This window comes from Cibotium barometz, chromosome 31 (genome assembly GCF_041138505.1).
Source record: "Cibotium barometz isolate CiBa-2024 chromosome 31, ASM4113850v1, whole genome shotgun sequence".
NCBI lineage: Eukaryota > Viridiplantae > Streptophyta > Polypodiopsida > Cyatheales > Cibotiaceae > Cibotium > Cibotium barometz.
In genome coordinates, this window is record NC_141076.1 from 20,470,995 (window position 1) to 20,482,315 (window position 11,321).

An 11,321-nucleotide genomic window follows, 5' to 3' on the forward strand; every position below is an offset into this window, starting at 1 on the left:
GAACACACTTAATCACACTTTAATCACTTTATGAACTAGAATAATAAATTTGAAAGAAAAAGAAAATATTTAAGTGGAGCTAGTGTGCTCCTGCACAAAAGACCAATTGGCCCCAAAGTGTGGCACCCCCGCAGGTATTTATTTATAATTCAAAGTCGGGGTAGCCCTTGCAAAACTCCCGAGAAGATTCCTCCTTGATCCACCGGGAGGAGATCTCCTTCAAGCTTTCACCCAAGATGTGTTGTGCTGAAACAAGCGCCTTGGCCCCCTTTTTATACAAGTTTGGGAAAAAAGCCTATGCTTTTCCTCTTAGAGAAAAAAAAACTAATACAAGAGCTCTTGATTTTATTAATCTCTTCTTCGAATAGCTTTTCTCTTCTTTTTTTTATTTTAAAAAAAAATACATTGCAATTTGTATTTGATTCCACGCAGTTTCTCTCTCTTCGCGATTTGCAGCCCGACGCTTTTGCTTTTTGGGGATTCGCCAGTTCGCCGTTTTGTACTGCAGTCGGCCGCCTCTGCCATATCAGCCACCTCACGTGCGCCTGCTCGCCATCAAGCTTCGCCTGCAGTCCAGTCACCTCTGCAACGTCATCCGTGCATGCTGCACTGGCTGCTGACGCCTCTGCCACGTCAGCTGTACATACTGCACTGGCTGCCGACGCCTCTACCACGTCAGCTGTACATACTGCGCTGGCTGCAGTCACGTGCCACGTGGCAACGCCACATCACCTAGACGGCTGCTGCAGGGTTTGTTACCCGGCTGCCCCCAAAAGAAAAGGAGTTCTCAGCTGTTGTACCTACAACACAATAAGAGAGAGATACCCAAAACACATACGTACAGATGTACAAACATATGAGGATGCATACACATGTACATACAAATGGGCATGTAAAAACATGTACTCACACATACACTAAACATGTATCTGTATCCTCACACGTGTACAAACTTACATATGCATACATAGATCCAAACATGATTAGTGAATGTTTAAACATGCTTAAAACATGATTACAATGCTTATGATAGAGGTAAAATACTCAATCCTGTAACAGAGTTAGTAGATAAGGTCAAATGCATTGATCATGACATCATAGGTGTGCGTGAGAAATGGAAAAAATATGGATGCACCATTGTTTCTAATGGATGGTCAGAGTCCAAACACTAGGCACAAACCTATCATAAATTTTCTTACATGCTCCATTCATGGCACTGTATTCTTGAAATCTGTGGACACATCTACGGAGTTCAAGTCTGGGGAGTTTATTTTTCAGCATTTTAAAGCAGATTATCATTGAGGTTGGCCCAACAAATGTTGTGCAGGTATGCATGGATAACGCATCGAATTGCGTTCGGACTGGGGAATTGAATGAACAGGAGTGGCCGACCATTTTCTACACTAGATGTGCATGCCATTGCTTGGACCTCTTGTTTGAGGACATTTTCAAAATTTCTTGGGTTACGAAAGTGCTAAACCAAGCAACTCAAGTTGTCACGTTTGTCACAAGGAAGTCCACAGTGTTGGCACTGTTTAGAAAACTCAGCAAGAAGGACTTGGTGAAGACTTCTACAACTCGGTTTGCCCTCCTCTTTATTATGTTGGTTACTCTCTTGGACGAGAGAGATGTATGCAAGGTGTGCGCAAGCTAATGATTGATGATAAATTTGTAAAAATGAAGGCATCAAAGACCCCTCAAGCAATTGAGGTGTCAAACATTGTGTTCTCTGCATCTTTTTGGTAAAAAGAACCATTGTCAAGATTTGTGCTCCCATTTTGAAGATTCTCCGCTTGGCTAACAGGGAAGGAGCCACCATGGGCCTCATGTATGAGCTTACAGATCATATGGTAGTGCAAGTGCAAAACATGCAAGGCATTGAAGCCAATAAGATAAAAGAGATCGAAGATCTATGCATTGGTAGATAGGGAATGATGCACACACCATTGCATGCTGTGGGCTATATCTTGCACCCTGTATGGAAAGGAAAAGAGCAAGATAGTGACTCAGAGGTGCATGATGGATGGATGACATTGCTGGAAAAATACACTAAGGATGATTTGGCCTTGCAAGGAGATCTCATTGATAAGTTGGACAAGTATAAGCAAGAAAGCGACACATTTGCTCGTCCCATTGCAAAAGATGAGAAAAGAATGCAAGAGGGTGTGAAATGGTGGAAGACATTGAGGCTTGTACACCCAAATTACAAGCTCTTGCACTTAGGGTGCTTTCTCAAGGCACATGTGCCTCCCCACGTGAAAGAAATTGGAGCACAGTTTCTCTCATTCATACTAAGAGAAGAAACAAGCTTCTTCCTTCTCATACAGAGAAGCTTGTTTTCATACACACAAACTTGAGGCTCATCTCCAAGATCAAAGAAAGAGGCTATGAGAGAATGGAGATCACATTGGATATGCTTAACAAAGAAAAAGATGAGGAGCGCTTGATTGCCTTGCAAGATTTGCAAGAGGCTATTGCTGAGGCAGATGAGGCTTCAGAGCCTCTTTCGATTGCTACACCCTCTACAGATGGTCAACCATCCTCTAGCATTGTTGGGACATCATGCTTAGTTGCTACCGAGGCTTATGAGTTTGATGAGGAGGAGGAGGAGGAGGAGGAGGAATTTGCAGATGAGGATGAGGAGCCCATTTCATGTTGAGAATGAGAGAAGCTTTGATGAGACTGAGGGTTAATTTAGTATTCTTCCACTCTCTACTCATGTTTTGTCCGCTTCCTACTTATGTTTTTCCTCACTGCTCAAGAGTCAGTCTACCGGTTTTGCGGCTTGGCCACTGAGCAATGAGCACTCCATCATCCATGTTTTTGCTTGCTTCCACTCATGTTTTATTTAGTTTCTTGAGGCTTGGACCTCCTCATGTTTGTCCACATGGCACAGCCTACAACCTACAGGTGACAAGTTTTGGTATTTACCCACTCCACACTCCCTAGTCCCTACTTATGTAACATGTTACATAATACATCATTGATCATACATGTATGATGTAAACAGGTTGCAGTAATATAAAGTCCAGAGTTTGGATTATGGCACTACATCATTTATGTTTTTTCTAATCGCAAAAACTTTGGAGTTTCAAGTTTCTTTGGTTTTTTGTGTCATATGTAGCATGTTTTTCCTTAAATTTAGGGTGCCGTATGGTATCCAACGTATGGAATTTTTGTGGGGATGTGAACCGTACTTTTTTGTACTTCCATACCCGTATGCGTTTGCCGTATACGGTATGGAAAAACAATGATCACCATATCATCACTACCACATGGCAATGTCCATAGTTGCCAGGTACAAAACAAAGGTACGAAAAAATGATATCGGTCTCAAACTTTTAATTTTCAAAAAATAAGTTCGATTGAGGTACGGTCGACTTTAAAAAACACTTGAAAAATAGATATTTGTATACATTTAGAGATGCAAAGTCTAACGAAGTTGTCATAAACTAGAAAAAGTTAAAACACTGGTACAAAGAGTCATGAATGGTGAACATACGTGTGCGACATGCCATGATTCAGAGCCATGGCCCATGGCCTGTAATAGTAAATACAAAAAAGTGTGTAATGACTAGTCACAACATGAAGTACAAAAATGTCTAGACTCTAGACACTAGTCCTCCTCTTCAGAGAAATCACTAGGGAAAAGAATGCCCTTGCTAGAGGCGCTCCCATCATCAAAGACCAACCCAAAACTGCTCTCGCTAAGGACACTCCCTCGTCATCATACTCAGGCTCTCTGATGTCTACAATAAGAGCATCCTCTTCTTCAATAATAAGTGTCGAGCCACGCCTCACATATGTAGCCACCGAGCTGGTCGAGATAGGACGCCTCCTACTCGTGTGCCACCTCTCGCTGCGTGACCTCTATGAATACGAGAAACTCGACAGTCAACCTCCTCTAGCTCCCTGTAAAGCTTGACATATATAGCCACCTCATCTGGATCTTGCTCCTTGTGGATACTCTTAACTGTCAACTTTAACTCGTCGACATTCACTTGAAAGCAAACATTTATAAATTATTAGTCACGACTCATCACTCATGACATGCCCTGAATCATGAATCGAATTCTAAACTCTGGAAATCTCTCTATCATGCATCTTCTCGACCATGCGCATGTTAGCACGGCATCGACTCCCTACTTGAGCAAAGGGGGTTCATGAAAGCGGCTCCCCTCTAATCATTGTACCGAATGAGCCCTTGGAGGAACTCTCTTTGCTCGTGAACAGGAAGTGTCGTTGGTAAGTAGGCATCCTGAATCCTAATCGGAAAGTAGCTCCTCGTCGGCAAAGAGCCTTGGTACTTTGTAGACGAGATGCAACAAGGCCACAAGAACATGGATAGGTCTATGCGTCCACCGCCACCTCCTCTCCACAAGCGCCACAAGTGTATCGCATCATGGAGTAAGTGGAGGCCTGATGGGATCCCTAGAATGAAAAAAGACCACTTTAAGGTTAATAAGCATTAACTATTAAGGAAAAAGAAAGAGATTTGAAAATGAGAAAAAAGCAAGAGCAAGAAGGAGACATGTCGGCAAACAACGTGGAAGAGGGCTTCTTAAGCTCCAAGTCACTTTGCTTTGCTCGCGAAACATAGCAAGCACCTTCACCTTCTTTGTGAAGAAATTCACTATTGATGGACCTTGTGCGACCACCCTCTTCACTCACTCTAGCTTCCCCACCCATGAGTAGGTCTAGACAATGAGAGATGCAAGGAGTCCATACAATGGATGGGAACTCCACCTCTACCAAGCGTCCCATTTTGCGACGATTAGATAGATTGTCCGTGTGATGACTTGAACGACGTTTTCGTGCCCGACCTACATGTAACACAACGGCAAATGCAATGAGTCATGACATTCTTTGAAAGCTTGAACATAGATACTAAAGACTCGCATGAAACAAGAATATTCATGATACCCTTCTTCTTCCGATCACTCCATCCATCGGAGAGGATAGAGCAACCATACTTCACCCATCCTTCGCACACGGGTATGAGTTTATCGTTGATACTTTGCCTCTCGCCATCAAGCACAGTTATGCACAGTTGTCACGTACGATACTGTACAATTCGTACGATACAACACCGTACGGAAAAATTTGGTATGATATAAATTTTTTTCTTATCGTACGATAAAATACAGTGTTTTAAAAAAATACTTATAAACTTGGGTATTTCCAATTTCGACATATGGAGTATTTTACAAAGGAGGGAAGCATCATAGTACAAAGGAAGCTCAAACAGCCATAGACAAGCAAAAACAAGACCATTGCCCTCAAAAAAAAATTTTGTTTAACAAATAAATAAATAAAAACCGTTCAAGTCCGGACGGTATCGTACCGTAAAGTATTCCGTACGATATACCGTCGTACGTCATATGGAAACAACTATGATCTCCTGGTAGGTGATACCATGCCAATCACCATGGGATGGCCCCACCTCCGCAATGGCCTTCACCATCTTGTGCCGTTGTGGGACCTTGAGCACATGGAAGGAGAGATTACAATCGATGACCATGCACACAATCTTCTCATTTGCGGCTTTCATCTTCACCTTCACATATGTGATTGTTTATGTTTGCCCCGATGGTGATTACTGGTTTGCCTCATTGCTGGAGAGCTCTCCCCCCTTGGCCTCTTTCATTGGAAGTTGGAACCAACCGAGGCAGAGCCGGAGCCAGATAGGACAGGGAAAGGACTTACGGACGCGGAGATACTGTACTTGAAAGCTCCTCCATGTCCACATTTACCTTGGTTGTGGATGAGCGAGTACTTCTTCACTATACCATCCGCAATTTCTTAAGAATCTCCTTGCATGGCGCAACTTCCCCACCAAGCTTGGACACCTGTGCAAGGAGCCTCATAGCGTTGCTTGTGTAACCCTTCCCACAGAAGTTGCACGTCCATTTCCATGACCCAGAATTACTAGTAGGTTTCTCATCGGTGGTGGTGTATAAGACAAAAGCCTCATGCTTTTCTTTTCCTCCGGACCGCATCGCCAAAGAGAGAGAGAGAGAGAGCCTAGGCCCTGGAGGACGGGACTCAGGAGGGAGAGAGAGAGAGAGAGAGAGAGAGAGAGAGAGAGACGAGCTTCAAAGAGCGAGCTTGAAAGTTGAGAGAGACTAGACACTAGAGCTTGTGCCTTGAGATAGAGAGCTCGAGAGCGCTTATATGAGAGCCCCAAGGCCCAAGCCCCAAACGACTAGAAAAAACAGCCAAAAAAAAGGCCAAGAAAAAAAAATGGACGAAAAAAAAGATCAAAAACAACTACTTTTTTTCAACAGGAGCACTTTGGAAACGTTTCGTACCATTCAGTACAAAACGTCCGTACGATTTTCTGTCGGCTGCTATCTAATGTCCAACAGTGCCTTGCATACTCGTAGGGGTGTCACATTCTCCCCTAGTTGCATTGCAATTGTCCTTAGATGCACGGTGTCCATATAAAGTGTCCCTCCATAAAAGGAAAAGATCCAACCAATGAGGTGACAGCTCAAGTGGAAGAGATATTTGTCTGAGACCAAGAGGTCTTGCGTTCAAAACCCCACGGCATCGCCTACGGACGGGTAAAAAAGCGCCTGTGGTGAGTGGGCGCCTACAAGCAACCAAAAACGGTAAGTACGAAAGGATGGTGGACCACTTTTCATCCACTCCAAAGAGTCACATTCCATTCTTGCCCGCCGTTATGGGAAGATCTTGCAGGACACGAGTCACACCTTTTGGTCCCACTCTTCTGCCCCCCTACACATCGAACGCGGCAACAAGAGGAGCCACCTTCTGGAGTACAGTTCGTCAGTCCCTGCTGCAAGCAGATTTCAAGTGTATTGGTGGGGACTTTAACAAGCTAGAGTCGAACGATGAACAAATTCGGAGGTGACATGGCAGGTACAAAGTACTTGGCATGAGAGGAGTTGATTTTGGCTCTCAAGGGACAAGCCCTTGGCATCTTCCAAAGTTTGGGAGTAGTCCCGAGAGTCTGTGTTTCTCCGGATCTGACAAGAAGAATACCCACTCCAACCTATCCAAACTCAATCGGTTTTATGTTGACAAGTGAGTTTGTAGTTGTGGCGGCATGATTGATATTTAGGCTGGCACTACTTTCTCGGACCACACAGCAGATATTCTCTCCCTGGATGACCCCTGGAGACAGAACAAATCAAGCCTCCCCCAGATCTCTGGGTCCTCAATAAGGCTATCTGGAATCCGGATACTCACCTCATTCAGGCGCTGCAACGCAGAGCAGATTATATGGCTTTCGAAAGCAGGAGAGGAGTATTCGCAGGGGTATTGCCTCTCTACAGCGGCTTCAAAAGAGTGTACCAGATGGCCCATGGATGGAGAGTCAACTGGCTGCCACCCATTCGGAGCTTAGATCCATAGAGGAGCGGCAGGTGGAGTACAGATACCATGTTTTGGACACAGGCGGGAGACAAGGTCACTGGAGATTTCTTTGAGATTGCAGGTCCACGCAGATGGAGAGAGGGTATCTGCAGGTTGAGGGGCCCAGATGGATCCATCATCCTGCAAATCATTGTACATACTTATGCAAGTAAGTTAGGACATATTTCTCTCTTGTCTACTGTGTTTGACAATCATCTTTGTGTTCACCTGTGACTAATCTCATCATTAAGTCTTCCTCAGTTAACATGTTACAAGAAGAGAGTTAGCCAACCCTTTTTCAAAGATCAAATAACTAGAAAAGTCAAACTCACTTCAGGGTGAGTCTTACTTTTCTATTCATCAACGCTTGTGGAACATCCCCCTGTACAATTCTCTGAGCCAACCTGCAAAAACAAAAAAAGATGAGTCATAAAGATTTTATTTAACTACAGCAAGACAAGGTACCTTAGGTGAATCATATGAAGAACCTATTTGTGCTTTTTCTAGCAAGATAAAGAGAGAATCAAAACAAAAGCCATACCCTTCAGAGATTGCAGTCTTTCCCACTCCAGGCTCTCCTATCAAAACCGGATTGTTCTTTGTCCTTCTTGAAAGGATCTGAATGCACCGCCGAATCTCATCATCTCTCCCAATAACAGGATCTAACTTGCCTTGCCTAGCCATTTCAGTCAAATCCTTCCCATACTTGTCCAAAGCTTCATATTTTCCCTCAGGATCTGCAAAAAGGATAAAACAAGTAATGATCACTAAAGAAATCAATACTTGAGAACTCCAATCAGAACAGCAAGTCCTTAATTAAAGATGGTATACCCTGATCCATAACCTTTTGAGTCCCTCGGATTGCCTGTACCGCTGCAGCCAGAGCTTTTTGGCTGATTTGGAAGTCTTTGAACAACTGCTGCCCAAAACGCTTGTCTTGTGCAAAGGCAAGAACTAGATGCTCAACTGACATGAATGAATCTCCGTATTCCTTCTTGAAACCTCTAGCTCTATCAATTAGCGCCTCCAAATCACGACCTAACATGGATCCACTTGTTTCGCCCATAACCTATGTCAACGAGTAGCTAAGTAAGTAGCATTTCTTAGCCCCACCTGCATAACAAGTCATGAAGATGCTCTTCACGTTGCTTAAAAGATCAAATTTGCAGGACCAGAAATGTAGGTTTTTTCAGCACAATCTGCTACAAATCAACTATACCATTCTATGCAAAACATATTTGAAACCCCTAGGGTTATATACATCCCCTTCACGTTACCAAAAATTGATGGCCTTGCATGAAACCAATCAAAATCCAACTTTTGACACATCACCAAAATAACCATCTTTGGATATAAACACTGAAACAAATTTGGTTAAGATAAAAGTATCTCTCTTTAGAAGGGTCATATTGTAATTTTGATACATATAGGTATGTGTATTTATAAATGTATGTACATAGTACACGAGGTGCAACAAGGCAAGAGCTAGCAGCTTACTTTTGGCTGCCTCTGAATGTATCTCTCAGTAGCTTGAAGCAGAGAGGTATTATCCACATTGGCCTTTGCAAAAATGCGTCGAGCTAATCCATTTCTCTGTTCAAGTAATGCCTTCATCAGATGTTCTGTCTCCACAATCTGTTGCTTGCTTTCCTTGGCAACCTCAGGGGATGCTACCACGGCTTGCCAGGCCATCTCTGTGAAATCTGTTTGGCTTATCTGCAAGCAAAGTACAATGTATGCATATGCTATCGCATCAGATGCAGCTGAAGACTAAATGCAAACATAGCTATGCATGTGTTGCTATAGCTGAAAGCATATACATGCATGTATTGTTATTGCGTCAGATGCACACCTGAAGGCTAAATGCAAAGCATGCAAATCAAAACATATATATGCATGTGTTGTTATGGCATCAGATGCAAATGCAAAGCATGCTAATGTGTGATGAAACCGGATGACAAAGCACGCTAGCGAATGGCAAATAGCTTTGATATTGGCTAATTAGCCATAATCCAGGTGCATGTCGAGCATGCAATAATATAGGTGAAACGAGCATGTTAAGAGTTGCTTACTTTGCCTGCGTCGCAACGAATGAGCCCGCGCAAGCTTTTCTTCTCTCGCCGGCCCGAGGGCTTCAGGGGCCTGCTCAAAGCAAGGTTTCCATGTCTGAGGCCCGCGAAGGTCTGGAAAATGGCGTCTTTCCTCCTGTTAACTGAAAAGGCGACTCTTCCCCTCTGCGTCGCCCTGGCCCTGGCCATCGCACAAAGCCCTGGCCTCGAGGATCCTGCTAATCGTTTCTCCGAGGAAATCCTGAAATACGAAGAAGAAGAAGATGCAGCAATGGAAGCGAAGCTAGAGTTCACCGAAGCCATGTCTGTTCTCAGGAAGCCGTGAGCGGCCATGGCCGAAGATGAAACACAGAAGAAGCTAGAAATGGCGTCAGAGAGATTGACAGGTTGTCTACTATGGCAGGGCGGAGCTTAAGAGCTTGGTTTGATGTCTATCGATCGGAAGAAGAACAAGAAGACAGATTCTAGCTGTGGTGAAAAGAAGCTGTTTCGGCTATGGCATTTTGATAGACGCGTGAAGATAGCTGTAGCTGTGGCGTCTGCTTGGGCACGCCCTCTCTCTCTCTCTCTCTCTCTCTCTCCGGTTCCCCACACATCCTTTAAACGAGCTGAAGGTTCTCGCGCATCCGGATGGTTCACCTCTGGTTACACACATGCCGCCCATATCGGCCATTCTCAAGGGACTGGCCAGCCATGCTAATGGCCCATTTCTCACGTTGATGGCACTACATTTGCTTGGGTGTAGCGAGCGACAATTTCTCTCTCTAGGCTTTCTCTCTCTCTACTCTTTCTCTCTCTACTGCTTAGTTGTCTCTTCCTCTCTTCTCTCAATGTACTCCGATTTCTTAGCATGATTTTTTTTTAGACACCAGACAACAATAAAACATATTGCTCAATATATTCCAAGACTTATGCATACTATGACCTAGATGTTGAGCACAAGACACCATGGGGGCCACTATCATTGCTACTTTTTTACAAAGACACCATAGAGAGATGAAACTTCCATTCCAAAGCAAAATTACAAGACTACAACATATTATAACAAACACCTAATACGAGCAACAATACATGAAAGCATGTGTGTACGTAGTTTACTCCCATGGGCTACTATCATTGCTACTTTTTTGAAAAGACACCGTAGAGAGATGAAACTTTCATTATATTCCAAAGAAAATTTACAAGACTACAGCATATTATGACAAACACCTACGAGATGTTGAACACAAGCAACAATACATGAAAGCATGTGGAACCTTAACTATCATCTTGGACTTCTTAGACTACCAATAAAGATGGCAACTTCTCCTCAAAGAGGAACCTCTTTTGCCTCTTCAATAATGCTAAAGGCTCTCCACATCCCAATGGCTCATGTTGCCATTTTCACCTCTAGCATATTCTTGTCTTTGTAAGGTCTACCACCTTCTCTGTTGTGAGCTTCTTGTAGAACTCCTACAATTCAGAGGTTGTTGTCCATGCCTCCATAAGGGCATCTGATCTTGGTTCTTTTTCTTTGAGGTACATGAAAGATACAAGAGCTTTACTTAACATGCTTGTAAACGTCATATTATTAGAGAGATTGGAGTTTATGCCCATCCTATGACAATATAAAGAAATAAGGGTGGGGTGGGGTGGAATGTATCCCTCAACTAAGAGTAGTGGAACATGGCAATCTCTATTCTATTTATAAGGTCTCAAAATTTTAATATAAAAATCACTTTTGAAAGCATATAAAAATATCAAATGTCTATGCACATGACTTATGGCATACACAGACAACAACACAGTCTCCCTCTCACTCAAACTTTCTCCCTCTCCCTCTCCATCTTGCTCCATCTCTCTCTTGTTAATTCAATTATCTAAAATGTTACA

The 11,321-nt window shown here is 43.3% G+C and overlaps 1 protein-coding gene across 1 annotated transcript in view; it reads right to left on the reverse strand.

The window, feature by feature from the left end:
• Positions 1–10,156, reverse strand: part of LOC147620592 (chaperone protein ClpB3, chloroplastic-like) — a 30,710-nt gene extending 20,554 nt beyond the window's left edge. Inside the window, exons 1-5 of the mRNA XM_086824828.1 lie at positions 9,453–10,156; positions 8,878–9,096; positions 8,212–8,449; positions 7,922–8,117; positions 7,730–7,784 (exon numbers count right to left, since the gene is read on the reverse strand). Of these exons, the coding sequence (XP_086680954.1) occupies positions 7,730–7,784; positions 7,922–8,117; positions 8,212–8,449; positions 8,878–9,096; positions 9,453–9,782 (1,038 nt within the window). The 5' untranslated portion in view covers positions 9,783–10,156. The remainder of the gene's footprint in view (positions 1–7,729; positions 7,785–7,921; positions 8,118–8,211; positions 8,450–8,877; positions 9,097–9,452) is intronic.
• Positions 10,157–11,321: the final 1,165 nt, after the last annotated feature.